Source organism: Pelophylax lessonae (genome assembly GCF_965119305.1).
Source record: "Pelophylax lessonae genome assembly, chromosome: 5".
Taxonomy (NCBI): domain Eukaryota; kingdom Metazoa; phylum Chordata; class Amphibia; order Anura; family Ranidae; genus Pelophylax; species Pelophylax lessonae.
In genome coordinates, this window is record NC_138772.1 from 303,683,268 (window position 1) to 303,706,601 (window position 23,334).

Consider the following 23,334-nt stretch of genomic DNA (forward strand, 5'->3'; position numbering starts at 1 on the left):
AGTAATTACTAAGAATTATAGGCCTATAATACATAACGCCAAATTTCCATGAAAAGAATTGTACCGCTTTTGGTATGTAATTCCAGACATAATCATACCGCCAGGGAGGTTAATGTTGAAAATAAAATCTTTCCTGACCATTGACTTTTAACTGATTTAAAGGTGAAAATTGGGGTAGATCAGTATTTTGACTTGATTTGTGACTTGATCTAAATAAATTACTTGACTTGACTTGCTTGACTTCTAGCAGGGACTCGACTTGACTTGCTTGCGTTTCGCCACAGTAACTTGGGACTTGCTTGATACTTGAAGGTTAAGACTTGCTTGTGACTTGCACATGTGGGACTTACTCCCATGTCTGATAATATGCCATTAGTAGTGTTGACCATACCAGCCAGCACTTCCCTCTTCCCCACAAAGTGACTGTCTACCATAGTGTCCTGCTTATATTAAGGTGCACTAACTGTGAGCTTTGAGATCGTGTAATCTATCTAAAGGTATAATATCCATATCTCCCTTTCCCTCTTCTTTTGCTCCTCCTCCTCTTTCTCAACCCTTTATACTTGTTTTTAAAAATGTTCTTTATTTTTTGCAGTGCCTGTTACTGTTGCATATACATATTTTACCTAAGGATGGGCGAACGGTTCGGCCCAAGCATGAGTCCAGGCCGAATATTTGCCTGTTCAGCCGTTCGCCAAACACATCTGAATTTGCAGGGTGTTCGCCCCGACGAACACCCTGCAATGCACTGAGCGCTGCACAGTGCATTCTGCACCCTGATTAGGAAAAGCTTTGCTCAATCCGGGTGCAGTGAAAGCTGGTTGTTAAGGAGTGGGGCCAGAAAGCCGGCCGCGACATCGTTAACAACCGATGAGTCATCAGCTGTCAATGGGTTTCCCTGCTGACTGCTGAACAAACAAAAAGAAGTGCGGGTAAAAAACATTAAGAAAAAAATGCCATGGTGTCCCTCCCCCCCCCCCATCCATGCCAGGCCTCTCGGGGTCTGGTATGGATTTTAAGGGGAACCCCATGCCAAAATAAAAAAGGAAACCTTTGTGGGATCCCCCTTAAAATCCATACCAGACCCTTATCCTAACAGGTCAGGAAAGTTGAGGGGATGAGTGAGCGTCCCCTCTCCTTAACCATACCAGGCTACACACCCTTAAACTTGGGGGGGGGGGTCCTTTGGGGCAGGGGGGCGCTTCCACCCCAAAGCACCTTGTCCCCATGTTGATGGGGACAAGAGCCTCTTCCCGACAACCCTGGGCTGTGGTATTGTGGTCTGTGGGCGAGGGGCTTATTGTAATCTGAAAATCCCCAGATACCCAGATGGGTATCGGGTACATCGTACCTTTACCTATTCACCAAAAAAGTGTCAAAAATTAATAACCACAAGAAACATTTTCTGACAAGTCCTTTACTAAAAAAATAGCGTCGCTCGATGTAAATCCATCATCAATCACGGTGCGCTTCGGAACCAAAAAATAAAAAAATGAACAACTCTTCCTTAGGGCGTTGCCCTTTAGTGATCTCACATAATGTCAATAACATCCCAGAATAACATTCAGCTCTCCTTAAGGGAACTCAAAAGAGGTAGGCCTCCTTTTGCCTTTTTACAAGAGACTCATTTTAAGACTTACCATGTACCAAAGCTTACTGATTTAGTTTTCACAAAGGCTTACCATGCCACTAATAATACCTCAAAATCAAAAGGAGTGTTGATCTAGGTATGAAAGGAAATTTCCTCTGAACTGATTTGCAGTTCTGCTGCAATATGAACAGGAGGGTATTCGGACCATCTCTATTGTCGAACTATGTTTTTATGGATATGCCTACTGTGAATTTGTGTTTACTTTTTCAATAAACATATTGATGTAAAAAAGAAAAAAATTACAACTGAAAAAAAACGTATGCAAATGTTTTGCATTAGAAATTCTTTATTAATTGACAATTTTGTGGTAAAAAAATACATTTATTATTTTTCCGTACTTTCCAAGAATGTTTGGCAAAAAATGACATTTTAAAAAGTCTCCTTATTCCTCTTAGAAAATACTTTGGGTCATTTGCTTTTCAAAGTGTTGTCATTTTGAGGGTGTTTTCACTGTCCTGGTGCTCAAGGGCCTCTGAAAATATGATAGGTAGTCAGAAAATTTGATGCATAATTTATGCCCCTAGAACTCCTAAAAGTGCTCATTGGATGTAGGACCTCTCTGTGTGGCTAGCCTGTGAAAAAGTCTCAGACATGTGGTATTGCCATACTCAGGAGGATTATCAGAATGTTTTGGATGTGTAATTCTAAGTATTCTTATGATGTGCGTTAGATTTTACTTGATAACATCATTTTCCAAAGAATTTTGCCAAAAAATTACAACTTCAAAAAACTTACCATGCCTCTTACTAAATATCACAGACTACCTTGCAAAAAGGGGTCTGGGGGGGTGTCTATACTGTCCTGGCATTTTAGGGATTCAAGAAATGTGGCAGTCACTGTCAGTACATAAGGATTGATCAATTTTCACATATACAGTTGTGCTCAAAAGTTTGCATACCCTGACAAAAATCATAAAATGTTGGTATTAATGTTGAAAAAAATTACTAATAATGCAAAAAAAGCTCTCTTTTATTTAAGAATAGTGATCACTAGGAATGGGCGAATGGTTTGGCCTGAGCATGAACATTGGCTGTTCGCCCATTCAACGAACACCCAAGTTATCAGGGCGTTCGACCATTTGTTCTGCCTGCCGAATGACCACAATGCACAGTGCATTGGAAGCCCTGATTGGCTAAAGAAATGAAAGCTTTGCCCAATCAGGGCACAGGGCACAGAGCACTATGAGAGCCATAATTGGAGAAAGTAATGATGACTCTATCCAATCATGGCTCATTGCTCTTAGTCCCACCCCACACTATAAAAGTATTCTTTCAATAGCGGCCATTTGTAGATATTGGCATGGTGAGAGAAAGAAAGGGCTCTGTGCAGTGCTACTAGAGAATTAGTGTACAATACTGTGCTATTCTGATTCTATTGTCAGTGTAGAATATCAGTTTACTGTGAATCTAGTGATAGTTCAGTCAGTGTGAGTGTAGTGTGACTGTCCCTTATTTATTTTAGTGTCACTTTAGTGTGAATCTAGTGATAGTTCAGTCAGTGTGAGTGTAGTAAAGGTTCATTTTTATTTTGGTGTGAATCTAGTGATAGTTCCGTGAGTGTAGTGAGCGACCATTCATTTTTACTTTAGTGTCAGTTTGTTTTGTCAGGCCAGGTTTACTGCATTATGGTTCAGTGTGTTATTGCATGTTTATTCAGTATATTTATGTGTGTTATGTGCTGTTTAACGCAGTATATTTTAGTATATTAGTGCACATTTAACACAGTATATTTCAGTGCGTTACTGCACATTTAACACAGTATATTTCAGTGCGTTAGTGCGCGTTTAACACAGTACATTTATGTGTGTTACTGCACATTTAACACAGTATATTTCAGTGCGTTACGTGCCGTTTAACACAGTATATTTCTATGTGTTAGTGCACATTTAACGCGGTATATTTCTATGTGTTAGTGTACATTTAATGAAGTATATTTCAGTGCATTAGTGCGCATTTAACACAGTACATTTATGTGTGTTACTGCACGTTTAACGCAATGTATTTCAGTGCGTTACGTGTCGTTTAACGCAGTATATTTCTATGTGTTAGTGCACATTTACCTCTGTAAATTTCTGTGCATTATTGCACATTTAAGGCAGTATATTTCAGTGCATTACGTGCCATTTACCGCAGTAAATTTCAGTGTGTTTGTGAGCATTTAACACAGTATATTTCTGTGTGTTACTGCAGGTTTAATGCAGTAAATTCCAGTGCATTACATGCCTTTTAAGGCAGTATATTTCTGTGCGTTGATGCACATTTAACGCAGTATATTTTAGTGTGTGTTTAACACTACATTTCTGTGTGTTACTCCATGCTTAGCGCAGTATATTTCAGTGCATTATTTGCTGTTTAACGCAGTATATTTCTATGTGTTAGTGTGCATTTAACACAGTATATTTCTGTGTGTTACTGCAGTTTAAACCGGAGTTCCGGCCACAAAAAAAATGTCAATAAACATACCCCCGGGACAGTCAGGGCTAGTACATTCCACAATGGCTAGCCTCTGATCTGTCTCGGTTTGCACTTAACTGCAAGAAGAAATACTCACTTTTAAAATTTCTTCTCCAGCGTTGCCATCTCTGTTGTGGGCAGCTGTAGCCAGTGCGATCCTCTTCTGTGTCCTCTTCCGTGTCTTCTTCTCCCAGAATGCGCCTTCACGGGCCCCTCTCGTCACTTCCGGTGCGGCGCCGCATTCCTCCACAGCTTCTGGGCATGCCCAGAAGCTGTTTAGCAAGGAATGCGGTGTCGCACCGGAGAAGAAGGCACGGGCCGCGGCCGCCGAGGGAGGAAGTGGAAGACAGGTGAGTATATCTTTCTACAATTACAAGGTAAGTAAAAAAAAAAAATCCTAACTATCAATTTCTGTTTCAGGTGAGGAAAAGCAAGCGGATGGCCACAAAATCGGTTATGTCGATTTTGTGGCCGGAACTCCGCTTTAATGCAGTATATTCCAGTGCGTTACATGCCTTTTAAGGCAGTATATTTCTGTGCGTTGGTGCACATTTAACGCAGTATATTTCAGTGCGTTAGTGCGCGTTTAACACAGTACATTCCTGTGTGTTACTGCACACTTAGCGCATTATATTTCAGTGCATTACGTGCTGTTTAATGCAGTATATTTCTATGTGTTAGTGCGCGTTTAACACAGTATATTTCTGTGTGTTACTGCAGTTTCATGCAGTATATTTCATTGCGTTACATGCCTTTTAAGGTAGTATATTTTTGTGCGTTGATGCACATTTAACGCAGTATATTTCAGTGCATTAGTGCACATTTAACACAGTAAATTTCTGGGCATTTACGCAATATATTTCAGTGCATTACGTGCTATTTACCGCAGTATATTTCTGTGTGTTACTGCGCGTTTAATGCAGTATATTTCAGTGCATTACATACCTTTTAAGACAGTATATTTCTGTGCGTTAGTGCACATTTAACACAGTACATTTCTGTGTGCTATTGCGCATTTAACGCAGTATATTTTGGTGTGTTACCTGCAATTTACTGAAGTATATTTCAGTGCATTAGTGCACGTTTAACACAATATATTTCTGTGTGCTACTGCATGTTTAAGGCAGTATATTTCAGTGCTTTACCTGCCATTTAACGCAGTATATTTCTGTGTGTTAGTGCAGTTTTACTGCAGTATATTGTAGTGTGTCGGTGGAGTGTGTCTGTGAAGTGAGTATTCAGGTTAAAGTGCACCAAACACCACTTTCCATTGATTAAAGTGCATCCATGTCCACGTACACATTTTCACATCTTTATTACATTTTGTTAACCCCTTCTGAACCGCAAGATTTTCCCCCTTAATGATCAGGCCATTTTTGTGTTACTTTAACTGCGTTACTTTAACTGCCAATTGCGGGGGCATGCAATGCTGTACCCAAATAAAACTGACATCCTTTATTTCCCACAAATAGAGCTTTCTTTTGGTGGTATTTGATCACCTGTGCAATTTTGTATTTTTTGCGCTATACACTAATAAAGAGCGACAATTCTGTAAAAAAAAGAAAGAAAAAAAAAACAATAATTTTTTACTTTCTGCTACAGTATATAACATTCCTGATAAAAACATTTCTTTGCCATTTTTAGCGGGACTATGACATTGCCGTGGACAGATCGGACACCTAACTAACATTTTTGACACTTTTGGGGGGACCAGTGACATTACTACAGTAATCAGTGCTAAAAATGTGCTGTACTAATGGCACTGGCAGGGAAGGGATTAACTCAGGTGCGATCAAAGGGTTAAATGTATGCCTAGGGGGTGTTTTCTAACTGTGGGGGGGTTGGCTTATGGAATCAACACAGGGACCTGTGTTCCTCACTAGGAGGAATACAGGAGCCCTGTGATGATTGCTGAGAGAACAACAGTCTGCTGTATTTACGGGAAGTGATCGCGAATGACCAGCAGCAATTGTGGCCGCCAGCCCCATGGACCAGCTTCACCGCTGGCAAATGGGAAGGAACAGGTACTGCCATTTGCAGAACCTGTTGACCTGCCGCCATATATCTGCAGTGGCTGGTGGGCAAGTGGTTAATAAGCACTTTCCCATCATGTCTGGGAGGCCAACAAGGAGAGGCAAATGTTCCCATGGCACTGTGAGGGGGCCAGCAGCATATGTGTCCACAGGCAAAGGTGGACGTGGTCAGTCCTCAGGCAGGGCATCATTTCCTCTGTTTAGTGATGTTGCCCATGCTATCAAGCAACAGCATGCAGAGGAGGTGGTGAACTGGCTTACTAAACCATCCTCATCTTCCTCATCCTCCGTCACCCAAGCAGAGACTAGTGTGCAGTCCACTGCAGCTGCCAAAGTGGCTAAATCTGCCTCCTTGTCCACAGCTATTCCTGCCGTAGCCCCAGCATCAGGCATGGAGGAGTCAGCTGAGTTATTTGAACACAGCGTCAGCCACTTGCTCCTTCACAATGCGCAGCCATTACTTTATTTCAGATGTTGGCTCTGAAGTTGAGGAAGGTGGGAACATGAGCCTACAGAGAGGGGAGAACACTGGTACACAAATTGGCAGTAATTTTCCCCAGCCGCAGCGTATTGCCAAGTTGTCTCCAGTGGTAATGAGGATGAAGGAGATGATGATGAGGTCACTGACGTGACTTGGGTGCCAGATAAAGCAGAGGATGAAAGTGAGGGGGAGGCACAACCCCAACAAGGCAGCCAAAATAAAAGAATAGAGAGCAACGACCCTATTCCATCACATTGTGGAGCTGTTCTCTCCCGGCATCCTTCCAGCAGCTCAGCTGTCTGGGCCTTTTTTAGTACATGTGCAGTCGATCACACTGTTGCAATTTGCAAACTTTCTCACAAGCACATCAAGCATGGCAAAAACACCAGCCATTTGGGTACCACTTACTTGACAAGGAATTTAATCTCCCACCACTCATTGCCCATTGGCAAGAGCACCTGAAAGCCACTCAAAAGGGATGCAATTCTGTTCTTCCTCTTTACTCACCTCAGTCTACCTCCACTATGCCTCCACTGACAGGAATGATGGTATAGTGCAGGGTGTCCCAGCTCCTTGCACCACATCTGCCAGGAGCACACCACCAGCTGTAGACTATAGCCAGAAATATTTCTCTGCCCCATCTGCTGCAGCGAAAAAAAAAATACAGTCACTCCCACCCACATGCCCAGCATTTAAATGCAAGCTTGTCAAAGCGGCTGGCTTTTCAACTTCTGCCTTTTCCGTTTGGTGGATTCTGCCCCCTTCTGGGAAATGCAGAATGTGCTGTTCCACAATGGTCATTATTTATTTTCACGTAAGGCCATTCCAGCTCTGTACCACCACATGGAAGGCAATGTTGTGGCATTGTTGGGCAAGGCAGTCAGCCACAAAGTCCACAATACTGCTGACATGTGGTCCAGCAGGCATGGTCAGGGACGCTATTTTTCATTAACAACACACTGGGTAACTCTGCTTGCAAGTTGGAAGGATGCAGGACAGGGCTCAGTGCTGCAGCTTGTTGTTCCACCGCGTCTCCATAAAGCTAGTGGTGATGTTACAAGATTTCTTAACTCTACCCCTTCTCCTCCTCTTAAGTGTTCAAAGGGCTATTCAATGAGTCAGGGTAAGTTGGTGTGTCTAGGGAACCACATCGGAGCATATATTCTTGCAGCTCTGCAGAGTCAGGCCCAGAGGTGGTTTATGCCACACCAGCTGGAGTCAGGAATGGTGGTGTGTGACAATGGCACAAACCTCCTGTCTGCCCCTAGACAGGGAAAGTTGACACATGTGCCATGTCTGGCACAGAAGAGTCAGAAGAGTCTGTAGCCATTTCAGGTGGTCATACACAGCCAGTGCTCAGTTGGCTGACATGCATCAGGAATACACCAGCCGTAAACCGCCTGATTTGTGACATGCCCACCAGGTGGAACTCAACTTTGGCAATGCTGCAGCAGCTGCACATGCAGCAGAGGGCCATCAAGGAGTACCTGTGTGAGTATGGTATAACGACAGCTTTGGGCCGGCTGGGCTTTTTTTACCCACGCCAATGGCTGCTGATAAAGGATGCATGCACTGTATTGTCACCATTTGAAGAGGTCACAAGGATGGCGAGCCGTGACAATGCATGCATCAGTGACACATTACCTGTTGTGTTCTTGCTGGAGCAGATTCTGCATGGCATTATAGACAGGGCACTCGAGGCAGAGCAGTGGGAGAAAGAGGAGGACTTCCTTTCCTCTCAAGGCCCCCTTATGCAGACACCATTCTTCCTATGCCACAGAATGCACAAGAGGAGAAGGAGGAGGAGGAGAACTCTGGCAGTCTTGGAGGCATTGGAGCAGAAGAAGACATACATTAACCCTTAACGGATGTCTTTCCATCCTCATAAACCATGGGAGTAGTAGGTGGCTGGGGGTAAGCAGTTCAACATACTGTAATTCTCAGTGACCCAGAAAAGTCTGCTTTCTCATGCCTCTGCAAATGTGCGGTGCATGGGCTCCCTCATGCTTTAAAGCCTGCAAAAGGACCCAAGAATATGTGGCATCAAGGAGAAGGATCACTATTGGTTGGCAACCCTCTTTGACCACTGTTACAAGGGAAAAGTCTCAGGACTAATCCTGTCCCCACAGAGGGTGCAGAAGATGAAAGCTCTTGAGGACAATTTAAAGAGGAGTTTAATGCTTTTTCTGACTCTGGTAGGTTACAGTGTTGTGGAAAACTTAGGCTTCTGTTGGTCCAGAAAGGAATGATGAAGAAGGGGGCAGCCTAAGTCATGCATTTTACAATTTTTTTAGCCCTAGCTGCCCAGGGCTCTCAGCTTCCACATCCCATCGGCAGCCTCTACATCATATGGTGGATGATTATATAGGAGCAAAAACAGACATGGAGAGTTTCCCCATTGACTATCCACTAGGTTACTGGGTCATGAGTATATACCACTGGCCAGAACTTGCCCAGTATGCAGATGAGCTGCTGGGCTGCTCTGCATCCATCATGCTTTCCGGATGGGCAGTCAGTGCTGCTGCAGGTTTTGTTACTGATAATAGAACGCGCCTGTCCACAGACGCCATGGATCATCTGATATTTATCTAAATTAATCAGTCCTGGATTACCAGCAGCTATAAAGCCCCTGATGTTGATGTCACTCATTAAGTGTTTTTGGGATGTGGAATCTCTGCAAGACTTCTAGGCTGCCTTATGTTGTGGATGTTGATTTTATCTGGAAGACATTTTTTTGGAGTAGGTTTCATGGGCCCAATTAACTCCAAAGACCAATTTTTCAGCCCCTGTTTGACAGATGCATGTCATTTCATTTTTTGACAGCAAGGCCAATTCGTGCTTTCCTCAAGAGTACCTCTATAGGGTTACATTGTGAAGGTGCCACAGACACCCAAATACCAATTTTACTGCACCTGTTTGACAGGTGCACATCATTTCAATTTTTGACAGCAAGGCCAATTCTTGCTTTCATTAAGAGTACCTCTATAGGGTTATGGTGTGAAGACGCCACAGACACCTAAAGAGCAATTTTTCCACACCTGTTTTACAGGTGCATATCATTTACCTTTTTGACAGCAAGGCAATTATTGCTTTCACCAAGAGTAACGCTACAAAGTTACGGTGTGAAGGCATCTTCGACACCCAAAGATCAAATTTTCAGCACCTTTAACTTCTATCCAAAGTCTGCGGAATAGACACCAGAATTTATCCAAGAAATCTCTAATCTTGTTCCCAGTGTACTACATTGTGGCCTCATCATACAGACTGGCTCACCAAACCATTGTTTAAAAAATAAAGAAAGGTTGCAGGGATTTTTTTTGGGCTTTATAAATGCAATTATTTCTGCAGCAGCTTTCATACACAGTACAGATGTTCCACTTTACAGGTAGACTAAGGGGACTTAGAAGGAAGTTTTCATTTTTATTGTTCTTTCTCATTTTGATGCTTTTACTTTAAGTATCAGTAAAATCACTGCTCATTTAAAAATTATGTTTTTTACAAACTTTCCTTTCATTTATACATGTCCCCCAGGGCAGCATCAGGGCACCCATAACCATTGTATGTCCAATCATAGGCATATAAGCCTTCAATGGGCACTTTTGATTTTTCCAGTTTGGGTCCCTTAGACTTTAATGGGGGTCATTATTTGGTTCCGAACTTTTGCGATGTTCAAAAGTTCTGGTTCAAACCGAACAGGGAGTCGTTTGGCCCATCACTAGTGATCACATTAAACCATTTATTATTAAATAGTTGTTTGGCTCCTTTTCAAATCATAATGATAACGGAAATCACCCAGATGGCCCTGATCAAAAGTTTAAATACCCTGGAATGTTTGGCCTCGGTACAAACACACAAGGTGGCACACACATGTTTAAATGGCAATTAAAAGATAATTCCTGAGCCATAGAGAGTAGAAAAGAATTGTCAAAAGACCTGTGTAACAAGGTAATGAAACTCTATAAAGATGGAAAAAGGCATAAATATCCAAAGCCTTAAATTTGCCAGTAAGTACTGCTCAATCACTTATCAAGGAATTATTTGGGATACAAAGAAAAACCCACAGGTAACCTAAGGAGAAATACAGTCTGCTCTAGGGAAAAATGGTGTGGTTGTTTTTAGGGAACACAATATGACGATGTTTGAACAAGAATGATCTTCATGGTTGAGTTGCAGGAAAGAAGCTTTTACTGCACCAATCCTGCAAAAAAGCTCGGTACAATATGCCTGACAACACCTTGACATGCCTCACGTAGATCTGCCTCTCTCGGTAATGATCGCGAATGGCAGGCAGATATCGGGTCCGTCAGACCCGCTCATTGGCTCCCCCTCTGTCCAATCAACTCCATAATTAGATAAAAAGGAATAGATAACATGATTCCTAAAATATTTTTGTGCTTTAATAATTTGTAAAAATAAAATAATTTGTTCTTTTTAATGTTTGTTCTTCCTTCCAACTAGGATTACAGATTTAGGTGATCAAGAAGGAAACGCAAAGTGTAGTTGAGACCATTGCTATGATCAATCATCAAGGCGGAAGGTTGTTTTACCTGCATTAAAGTGGTTGTAATCCTCAGAAATGAAATATGATACAAAACAGTTATATGTGTATCTCAGTAACAGAGTAACAATGCATCAGAAGAAACAAAGTATATCCTTCTATAGTGTATACATGTCTTAATCCAGAGCATTAAGTGTCATTTCTGCCTGCTGCTTCACTTCGCTATTAGCATGAATCATTTCTGACAAGTGTTCTTTACACCAAGAGAAAAAAGGTGATAGGAAAGGGAGCTCCAGCTGATTGACAGCCTCAGATTTTTCCATGTGTTGTGTGAAGGAGGTGTTTCCCTTCCTTCCAATCAGCTCTCAGAGCTCAATGAGCTCTGCAGAGTGTAATTTCAGCTCTATTTTCTCTGACAGCTCAGATAAGCTCCATAAATTCTGGGCTTTGAAGTCAGTCATTTCACAGGGTAAACGTAAGGCCTAACACAACAACAGTGGAATATTCAGCTTAGCTTTAGTCACTAACATTGCCAGTTGAAACACAGTCTCCCATGGTTACCTAGTATGAACAGAAGACTGCCATCACAGCAGTGGTAAGACTGAGGACACTCTCTGAGGCTTAGCCGGCTGCTACACATTGCTCATTGCTCTATGCAAGCCATGCATTCTATGAGCCAGGGCCCAGGCTAAGCTCCTCTCCCAAAGCCCAAATTGGGAAGCACTGAAAGTCAATGGGAATAGAGAGTGTAGATAATGGTGAAAGGGACTACGGGAGCCACTCCCACTGTGCGCAATGTGCTGCTTTGTGGTATAGATCTGTGTCAGCCAGCTCGAGCCCAACAGCCTGGCCCAGGGGTAAACAGCATGAGCACGGCATGTGTTTAATGATCTATTAACCCTTGCTGCAGCTGCATTACTACACACACACTACACTTCGCCACTGAGTGCTCTGCTGTGTTACTTGTGGCTTTTGCCAAGTGGGGCTAGCAGCAGGGACATCATGCATGTGCATTTTTGGCAGAATGCTCTGGGGGAGGGTTTGAACCCCCTTGACCCCCCCCCCCCCCCATCTACTTCCCTGATATAAAGTAAGAAAAGGTTAAAACTTCTGTCAAGTTTCCGTTCTATTTTACCTGGTAAATTATTGCTACCAAGGCTCAAAGTGTAGAAAAACATGTCACAGGAATAGGGAAAGAGAGGAAATCTTTTAATGGGGACACTGGTTCTGGTAACAGTTCTCCAAATGAGGGCTTCTCTTATGTGAAGAGATCTTATTTTAACTTCCTGTTGTGTCTTAAAACAGGAAGTGAAGGGAAATCTCCCCAATGGGACACATTCAACAAAAATAAACAAACAAATCTGCCAGGGGTTTAAACCATTCCCTATTCTATGCAAAAAAAAAAAGGTATTTTGGCTTTGAATAAACTTTTTTTAATAAAGTTTTTTTTAAATAATATACAGTAAATAATAATAATAATAACAATAATAATATAAAAAAATAACCAATGCCTAATGCAGTATGTTTAACTACCTGGAGCCTCAAACTTCTTTTTTATATTTACTGTATATGTTACTTCAGCTTCAAAATTCCAATAAAATATAATAACATTTACAGTATCACCTTTTAAGGAGGGGATAGTGACAGGAAGCTATGAGACATTATAATTTGAGACAACAATTTGGTAAGTGGATTCTAAATTCATTACAGACTAACATAATTGCTTTAGAATTTGCTTTGTGTTTTCCCTGTTTATTAAGAAGATTAAATTAATTTATATATCAGTGGTCCACTGTGTACATTTTTATATTAGATGGCTCCATTAAAAGGGCTTTAAAAGCATATAATGGACAGCTTCTCTCACATGTATAGGATATAATCTATTGAATATTGGCCACAGGATTGTGTTAGACGTTATTGAAACATTTTCAGCATTCCCATAGGAAATAGACTTGCCACATGGAGAACATAATTATAAATTTTTAGGCTGCTTTGCTTCAGCACCATATTTTACTGCTACTCAAACAGTTTTCAGTAAGTTCAGTCAAAGAAAACAGTGAAGAGCATTTATGTGTTACCAACCATCAATAAATACTACAATTTAACCTATAATTTAATGATATTCTCCAGCTTATATTCAACATTGGAAAACTGATCTTGGGTCTTCCTTGAAACCATGACAATGGGTTCAGATATCGGCTCCCGCTTCTGCCAATAGCCAATCAGGAGTGCGAGTCCCCAGAAAGCTCTTCTGGACATGTCTTCATAGCGATGTGGCCCAGGTAAGTATTGGGGGGGGGGGGGCTGCTGCACACAGGTGTTTTTTTACCCTCATGAAGGTAAAAAACCTTGTGCCTTTACAACTACTTTAACTATTCTCGATTGCCTATTTGAGGCCTGGTCTATGCACAAGAACCCACTCTGGCTCTGTTGCATCTCTTTGCCTGTCTTGCCATTTCAATGTCTTTTATCTTTTTATTTATTTTCTTTCTTGTTTTACTCTATGGTAGAAGCCTGATCCTACAGTTGATACATCTAAAAATTTGTATTTCTTTGGTATACCATAATAACTTAGTATTTTAATATTGTACATAGTGGCATTAACCTCCCTTGATTCATTTGCAATGTTGCTACTGCTATATATCTTGCGTGTATGACTACCCCTATAGATATCTGTTAAAGGAATCAATTACTACTAGGGATGGGCTCTGTGTTCAAGTTGAACCTATGAACAACAGAAGACATGAACAAATGGGACACTTAGTGGGAAGTTCGTCCACTGATGAGCGCCCCATAATGCACTGCTCTGTTGCAGTGCATTGATTGCTGATGATTGCCCAAAACATGGACCTGACCTGTATGCTTTGGCCAATCACAGCACAATGCCCTGTCAGAGCCATGATTGGTCAAAGGCCCCAAAGCACCCACCCCTTCATGTTGAGGGCATGTGGCCTGGTATGGTTCAGGAGGGGGGGGGGGCTTGCTCATCCTCCCCTTTTATGACCTGCCAGGCTGCATGTTCAGATAAGGGTCTGGTATGGATTTTGGGAGGGAAGCTGTTTTTTCTTTTTATTATTTAATTTTGGCATGAGGTTCGCCTTAAAATCCATACCAGACCCGAAGGGCATAGTTTTTTTCTTTTTTTTTATGTGTATTGCCGGGATCCATTGACTGTTTTTCCTTTAGAAATGTCAGTATTGCTGCAGCAGGCTCCATACATCGTACAGATGTGCCATGTTACAGGCAGACTAAGAGGACCCCCAGGCACGATATTTAAAGGAATTTTTCATTTTTTTTTCCAAAAAGTTTTATTGTGTAAGAAAATGAGTTCAAAATATGTTACAAACATATGAACAGTCGATCAACATTCTCAGTGCTCATTATAACTATAATGGATGTACAAGAGATTACGTAGGCTAATACACTCAATTAAGGTAGCAGTATTCAAAGTACACTCATTGACATGTGCTTGACATCAAAACCTAGGTGTAGATAGGAGATATAACATCTTCCATTCTGAGAGGAGGAGGGTCAAGGTAATGTGATGCAGGATTGAGGAGTGGGACTAGAACTAGATTGGGACAAGCCAAGTGATCGGGGGTAATATATAGGTGGAAGGTGGGGAGAGATGGTTACCAGCACCAACTCTACCCTTGAGGAATAGGGATGGGAGGGGTAGGGTGAGGTAAAGGGGGGGAAGGGTAAAGGGTGTGAGGTGAGCGGTGGGATGTGGATATGAAAATTGAAACTCAATGTGAGTATTTCATTTTTATTGTGTCACTTTAAGCATCATTAAAATTACTGCTCCTGTAAAAACAATCATTTTAAAACAGTGGTCCTCAACCCTGGCCTACAGGGCCCACTAACAGGCCAGATTTTCAAGATAACTGAAATACATCCCAGGTGATATCATTTGCTGCTCAGTGATTGCAGTACTCTAGTCTGCATCTCCCCAAGGTAATACCTAAAATCTGGCCTGTTAGTGGGCCCTGTATGCCAGGGTTGAGGACCACTGTTTTAAAACATTGTTTTGCATAGATACATGTCCCCCAGGGCAGTACCCAGGTCCCTATACACTTTTTATGGCAATAACATGCATGTAAGCCTTTAAAATGAGGACTATTGATTTTTCATGTTCGTGTTCTATAGACTTTAATAGAGTTTGCATATTCGCTAGAACATTTTCCCTGTTCGAGATGTTCTGGTGTGAACCAAACAGGGAGGGGTTCAGCCCATCACTAATTACTACTTAAAAGTCCTTGTTGCATAATTACCTGTTGTCATATTGCATTTGCCTTATGTTACAGGTTCAGATGCATACTTCTGTGTAATTAAAAAAAAATAAAGATGATATGTATTTGCAATTTTATTTCTTTATTTTTACGTAAAAAAAAAACAAAAAAACGTATTGCACTAAAAATAACTTTTGCCACATGGGTGGCTTTGGCCCATTATTTCACATAAATAGTGAAAATGAGCAAACATTGAAAAATCTATTTCACTTTCAATACCTGAATAATTATAATTAGGTCTTAAGAAAGCATTGCAACCTGAATCTATTTGAATTTGTTTCTGATTAGTTACCATTAAAATACATATATATATATATATATATATATATATATATATATATATAATTAATCCTTCAAAAACTGTTATTTTTGATTTGTGAGCAGTTGAATCAGGAAGGTGAAAATGGATCTAGATTTAGGCAAATAAGTTGGATTGTATCTAATATTCAATGGTTTTAGGTTGTAAAAAAAAAAAAAAAAAACCTTAAAGTGTGCTGTGCATATTGGCCTTTCCGAAGAAATTAGGTGCATTAGGAAATCTACTAGAAATCACAGCAAAGCATAGAATTTTTGACTTTAACCCAATAAACTGCCATAGGTACCTATGAATTTGCCAGACAAATATACCTACTCAAAACATCCCACCTAACTGATGAAAAAATATAGAGATGCTAATAATTTATAAAACAAAATAAAATAAGTTTTACTGATATACTGTAAATATCAGGATTTTTTTTTCAGTGTTTAAAACATTTTCAACAGTATGATTTGCCAATGCATTTAACAGGTAAAATACAATTTGCCAGCACCTGCATTTTATTGCAAAAGCCTAAAGAAGAATTTCAGTGTTCTTAAACTTAAAGTGTTCTTAAAAAATTAACCATAAATAACAACTTGTATCAACTTCAAAACAAGAATAAAATACTATTTAACTCAACATCTTTTTTTATAACATGTAAACAAAAATAACAATGCAATCTCTTTTTTGAAAACATATCTTTACCTATTTGCAGCCCGTAGAAAAAACCTTTTCCAGCTAGTCATCCCTCATCATATAACTGAGTCCAAAGTTCCAGTCAAACAAACAGTGCCAAGCCAGCAAATCCTTGCTATGTTTCTCTTTAGCTGACCAACTGTGTTGTGGAAATCCTTTGCCATATATTAAATGCACCCTACGGAGGGAGGCATTGCTTGGCACTCAGTGAAGATGGCTGCTTGAGCAGGGAAGTTCCGCCACAGCGGTAGGACTTTTTCACCATATATTTGACAAAGATGGCCGACCTACAACTTATTGCTTCAGACATCAAGAACGCCCTTACAAATGCTGTCTCAGAGATTAAGGGGGGAACTTTGGGGTGTCCCTGATTCTGAGTTAAAGTTGCTGACCCTGCAATTTCTCTCATTAGAACATTGCACCAGTTGATTAATAATGAAAAAGTCAGCCCTATTAGGGTTCATTCTGCACATTGAATAAAATAAACAGCTTTTTCTTCAGAGCAGAAACAAGTAGGAATTTTCAACAAAGTATGTAAATATCCATGCAATGCATTTTGATCACCCAGTGGGGGGTTTGTTTTTTTTCTCAGCAAAAGTGGAATTACTATTTATTTATTTATTTAATTTTTACTATTGATGTGCAAACCAGTTAGGCAATTTGCTTCAAAATCAAAATGGGACAATTTCAATCTGTTGATGTTGTCTCTAGTTCAAAAATGTTAATACAGCAAGAGTGAATTTATCTACTAAAATATTTTTTATTAAAACCAAATGATTTTGAACAAGAAGACACCACCACTTGTCTAAAAAATGGCAATTATAATCCTCTCTTATATATTTTGTTGTAGGCAATGACTCTATCCAACTCAAGATACCAAGGTAAACAGTTGGACCATCAGCCCCAGGGTCACTAATAATTCCTACTTAGCTGTGCCAAAAAAAGGAGTAGTTTGCAATAAATACAAATAATCATATACACTACTTATAATATTCTCATACTAAAAAAAAAAAAAAAAAAACTGGGTTAAATTTGAGAAGATAGTACAACCTTTTATAACCTCATACAAATTCACTTAAGTTTGATATGTATTTTCATGCTTTAAATTTTGTACTGCTTTACGGTTAATAAAAGACAGGAAACGTGCTTACCTTGCCAACATATTGTGTATCTGAACCTGTATACTCTTCAAGTAAAAAAAATTGATTCCACATCCATCCTCTTTTTGCACGATGCAACACCTTTATACCATCTTCTGACAATGAACGTTTTCTCCAGTCATCAGTTCTTTGTGTTCTATCCAAGGGTGTTGTGTGAATCATAAGAATTAAATAAGTGCACACAATGAAAAGTAAACTAACGTGCGCCCTCATTATTTGTAGATGAAGAAATATCCAAATATCTTCTAGCATAGACACCTGCAAAAATAATCATTTAATCAGGTTTAACAATATGTTATTGTGCCAACTATCTAGTTCTATATTTATCTATCTATCTATTAATTTACTTATTCCATTACTGTCGATTTTCAAATCGATAAAGCTGGCAGGGAAATTACCTCTAAGACAAAAAATTTCATACAGCACTCAGGAACCATGGGGAAATAATCACTATCTATAAAAAGTGTATTATTTATTATTTTGCCATCTAAAGTTTTGCTTTTGTAATGTATTGAATAATTATTATGATATTTTGGAATATATTTAAACCATGCAATGTGTTTCTCCACACCCAGCTTCCCAATTGGTATCACTGTGAACATTTTTCTACTTCAAAGACCTGGCCATTGTTTTGTATGCTTATTTAATTTTTCATAGATTTTAAGCAACAACATTAATTAGATCCCCCAATCAGGTTTTGTCCCATGTACATTTGCTAGATGTAGTGAGCAGTTAGGGAACATTATATCCGCCACTGCACAGAAAAGAGAGGAGCACTCAGTAAGACAAGACCTGAAGCTGGGAGGTAATCTAACTCCATACTTGTACTGTACATTGTATTTTAAACAATTTATATGTAATTTGTAATAGCATGAAACCCACCATACCTATACTGTATATTGTGCTGTAAATATTGATTTGTGTGTTATTTGTAAATATTATGTAACCCTATCAATAAATCTATATGGCAGATGGAACTACTTTTTTGTCCAAGAATCCTCATATCTACAGTAAGTGTGTTTATGTACATACTCGTATGGCCTGTACACACTATAAGAAAATTGGGTGAAAATTTTTGTCCAAGGAATGATCGCATAATTTTCTGATAGTGTGTACACAATATTCGACAGCCGATTGCTACCTTTAAAACAAAAATTTCTAAAGGGACAAACGGAAAAAATACGGGAACAGAATGAATAGTTTCTATTTAATGTGTACTTTTTTCATATGATTTTCGTACTAGAAATATCAGGTACAAAAGACTGCGCATAATCAGAAACAACAAACAACAAAAAAAAAACCCCTTTGTCGTACGATTATTTTCGTACAATATTTCTATCCTTGATACCGACTTGCTGTGAAACATAGAGGGAAACCATCTGATCGTTCGCCCAATTTTCTCATAGTGTGTATGGGGCATTAGAGTAATTGGAAGGTATTCACATATACACTTTTTTTAACTACTTCCTATTGCTTAGGCCTTTTATAAATGGCCTAAGGTTGAAGTGTTTATACCAGGATCATAACCGCAGCTACAGTCATGATCCTGGTATAATTTTTTTTTAGCAGCCAATTCTCTTTCTAATTAACGGCTTCCCGTCTGCCCATAGCATATTGATGGTGGACAGGAAGCAGCACCAGTGTGAGTTACCATACCTCTTGCACGACTTACAGAGTGCACAACTGGGATCACATTACCACTGTGTCCGGGTGATCACATGGTCTTGTTCCATGTGATTACTGTGTCCAATAACAGCAATTACACATTGCTCATTGGGAACTGGATGACAACATCAGTTGTCTCTGCTCTCACACAGATTAGCTGTTAGAGCAGAGGAAAATGATGCAGTAGCCTGTGAGTGTGCAGCAGCCTATCAGGCTGCAATTAAACTAACAAACTGCGGTGCCAGTCTGACCCAGTGTTCCTGATCACTGCCCCAGTGCCCCCAGTATAACAATAACAAGTGTGCAGCCAGGCCCTGTCACCTTTCTCATTTTTTACCAGTGCTCATGCCATATACCATAGCAACATCCTGATCACCACCATACCAGTGTCCTGATCACCGCCATACCCCAATACTAGTGTCCTGATCACTGCCATACCCCATACCAGTGCCATGATTACTGCCATTTGCCATACCAGTGCCCTGATCACCATCATACCAGCAACCTGATCACCACAATACACCATATCACCAAAGCAAGGAAAAGTAATCCGAGTGGCTAAAGAGCTGTTTGGATTACTTTTACAGGTAACAGAATGGGGCCCCCTTCTGCCATTGCCTTTACTGGGCTCTTCCAAATGATCAGAGAACCCGGCAAGGAAATGACCATCAGCATCTGGCTCTGGGTACACAGAGAGAGGAACTAATGTTGTTCCTCCCACTGTGTGATGTCAGAAACCAGAAGCAACAAAGCTTTTGTCACTTTCGGTTTCAGTTCCTTGGTTACCTGGCTTTTATAGGCCAGGGAAGCAGCCGATCAGACTGATCTGTGCCTGATCAGCTGCAATGGAAGCCAGAGGAGAGGTCTGGGTTCTAATAGATCCAAGATCTCTCCCAGGATCTTTCCATATGTCATAGCCCATGCTGTCACAAGGGATGTTTTTCATCCCTTGTGATAGCAATAAAGTTGATCCAAAAAACAAAATCAAAGAGACAGTTTAAAAATGTTTTTTATTTTTTTTTTTTTATTACAATTAGTAATTAAAAAAAAAAAAGTCAGAGTGAGAGCAATAATTCTAAACCCAGATCTCCTGTGTAACCCTAATCTGGTAACCTGTATTGGCTTTTAAAGTATCAAATATGGAGATTTTTAGGTACAGTAGTTTGGCATTATTCCACGGGCAGACGCAATTTAAAGTATTGCACGTTTGGTATCTATTTACTCTGTGTAATAAATTCTTTTATATTTTCCAAAAAATGGATATTATATTGTGTTTTTGTGCAGTTAATCTAGTAAAGTATATGCTTTCCAAAAAATTTGTGTTTGAAAAACCGCTGCACAAATATCGTCTGACATAAAAATATGCAACGCCAACCATTTTATTCTCTAGAGCCATTGCTTAAAAAAATATTTGATGTTTGGGGGTTCTAGTAAAAAATTATGTTTTATACATGTAGGAGAGGATTTTTAAGAATTGGCCTAGACTGGAAGTGGTTAAGGTGCTTCTTGGATGTTGGGTCCCCCGTTGTGGCTAGCCTGTAAAACTTCTCACACATGTGGTATCCTTTTACTTGGGAGAAGTAGCAGAACGTGTTTTGGGGTGTAATTCTAACTATGCCCATGCTATGGGTGAGAATATCTTATTAAATCAACAACTTTGTGTAAAGAAAATTATTTTATTTTATTTCTGCATTTTCCAAAATCTTGTGGCAAAAAAACAAAGTCTTCAAAATACTCTCCATGCCTCTTAAAAATACCTTGGGGTATTTACTCTCCAAAAGACTCATTTTTAATAAAGTGGGAATAGATTTTATGCTATGCTGAGTTCTTTTCTCTTTCATTGATTTCCTTCTTGCCTGGGATATCCATTGAGAGTGGGAGAGGAGCGTTTTAAATGATTACTCCCTATAAAGAAAAGCACTGGCATGCTGGTTTATCACATTATCAGCCATTCTGTCTGGTGAGTGAGTTTATTATAAAAGTGGGTGGATCAGTTTTAATTGATGTGGTACTAACACAGGAAGATGACATGTACCATTTTTCCCTATTTTTTCACATTCACTTCATATCATCTTTGGACACTTTATATTTATATTTGTATTTTTATTTTAATACATTTTTTTCAACGGATTATGAACACTAATGATTGATGAATGCACTTGTGGGTATTTTTTGGAAACATTGTAGCATTTTTTGTAACATTTGTTATATGTTTGCTGAATCAGTTTGATATATTTATATGTGGGTATTTATGGAAGCACCAAAACACTTTTTTTTATCACATTTTGGTATCAGCTATATTTATTGTAATATTTTTTTTTTAAATATTTTTTATTGAGTTTTAAAGCATAACAGAAAATTTGAGAATTACTCAACAGTAATATCAGCAGTGCAGTAACATAATATATCAGAACATGTCACAATAAGGATAATAACAACAGAGACAACATAGAACATAGAAAGTAACTATAGCATCAATGTCGTAGTATTGCAATGTGGTAGTATAACAATATAGAGATATAGGTATATGGAGGTCATGACAATTCACAATTCACAATGTGGGGGACCAGAAATTCCAATAAGTATTACATTTCTGCAGTGACGTGCTATTGATAGCGAGGGCTTTCTCAAACTGGTAGTTTGTTTTTAGAAGGGAAGTGACTTCCAATAGATTCGGAGTGTCAGTTCTCTTCCACTTGCGCAAAAAAGGTGTTCTAGTAGCAAGTAGAACATGTGTGATCCAGGGTCTATATTGATACGGGGTGTCATCAATTCCCAGATGTAGTAGTGCTAGGGCAGGATTGGGATTAATGATACATCCAGTGTAGGTCGCTATGTAGGTAAATACTTGGTTCCATAGGCTCGTGAGCGATGGACATGACCACAATACGTGAAGTAGAGTCCCTACGTTGGAGCAATTTCTCCAGCAGAGTTGCGAATAGGACGGTGAGAAACCTGCTAGACGAAAAGGTGTGTAATACCACCTTTTGGTAATTTTGAGCGTCATTTCCCAGTGATTTGCGCAGTGCGTGTGCTGATATACCGTGGAAAGTGCTAGTTTCCATTGTGGAATGGAAAAAGTTGTTTTAAGATCCCTATCCCATCAGAACATCTGGGCAGTTTTGTAAAATTCAGTGTTGTCTAATAGAACATGGTAGTATTGTGACAGTTTAGGAGATATTGGTGGAGTTGCAGTAAACAATTCCCATATTTTACCATCTACCACTACAGGTCTTAGGGGGTTTTGTAGCAAAAAGTGGGTAATTCGGAGGAGGTGGTAAAACGATGATTGTGGTAGTTCCAACGTGCGCATTAACTCATTGACGGGGATCAGAGACCCTTCCGTATAAAAGCAGTTTAAAGTTGTGATGTTCCACTGATATAGCAGGTGTATTGGAATATCAGGTAAGTGTTTGCTGAAGAGGGAGACTGGAAAGGACAGAGTGGGAAGTATGTCACGCTCGTTTAGTAGGGTAGGGGACCGACGCCATGCCTGCAGGGATGCTTGGATAGTGGGGGAGAGTTTGAATATCTCCCAGGCCTTCCATCTCTCACTTGTGTGTAGGACTTTGAGATCCACTATAGGAGCAATATCAGTCTCTAGCTCCACCCATAAGGGGGCGTTTGTATTGTTGACCCAATTGCGGGTTTGGGCTAAAATTGTGGCCCAGTAGTATGTGGCGACATCTGGGATGGACGCGCCTCCAAATTGTCGCTTTTTGATGAGTATGGAAGAAGCGCATCTAGGTTTTTTACCCTCCCAGATGTAGTTCATCATGTTTATAGATAACTTGGTTAGACTCGTTGTTGGGAAAGGAATGGGGAGTGCTCTAAACAAGTATAATAGCTGCGGGAGGATGAACATTTTGTAAGCTCTTTTATTAATGCTTTAAAGTGGTTGTAAACCCACTTTGTTGACATTTACCTATAGGTAAGCCTATATTAAGGCTTACCTATAGGTGCTATAAATATCTCCTAAACATGCACCATTTAGGAGATATTTACAGTGCATGCAGCCGATGACATCATTGGCACATGGGCTCTGAAGGAACGGCCACCCGTGCCATTCCTTCAGAGCCCAGTGCCATGAACGGCGGCTCCCGTGCG

The 23,334-nt window shown here is 40.0% G+C and overlaps 1 protein-coding gene across 1 annotated transcript in view; it reads right to left on the reverse strand.

Moving 5' to 3' along the window:
* Positions 1–23,334, reverse strand: part of LOC309556960 (cadherin-9-like) — a 359,303-nt gene that overhangs the window by 302,008 nt on the left and 33,961 nt on the right. Inside the window, exon 2 of the mRNA XM_082259545.1 lies at positions 17,554–17,820. Coding sequence (XP_082115671.1) covers positions 17,554–17,814 — 261 coding nt within the window. The 5' untranslated portion in view covers positions 17,815–17,820. The remainder of the gene's footprint in view (positions 1–17,553; positions 17,821–23,334) is intronic.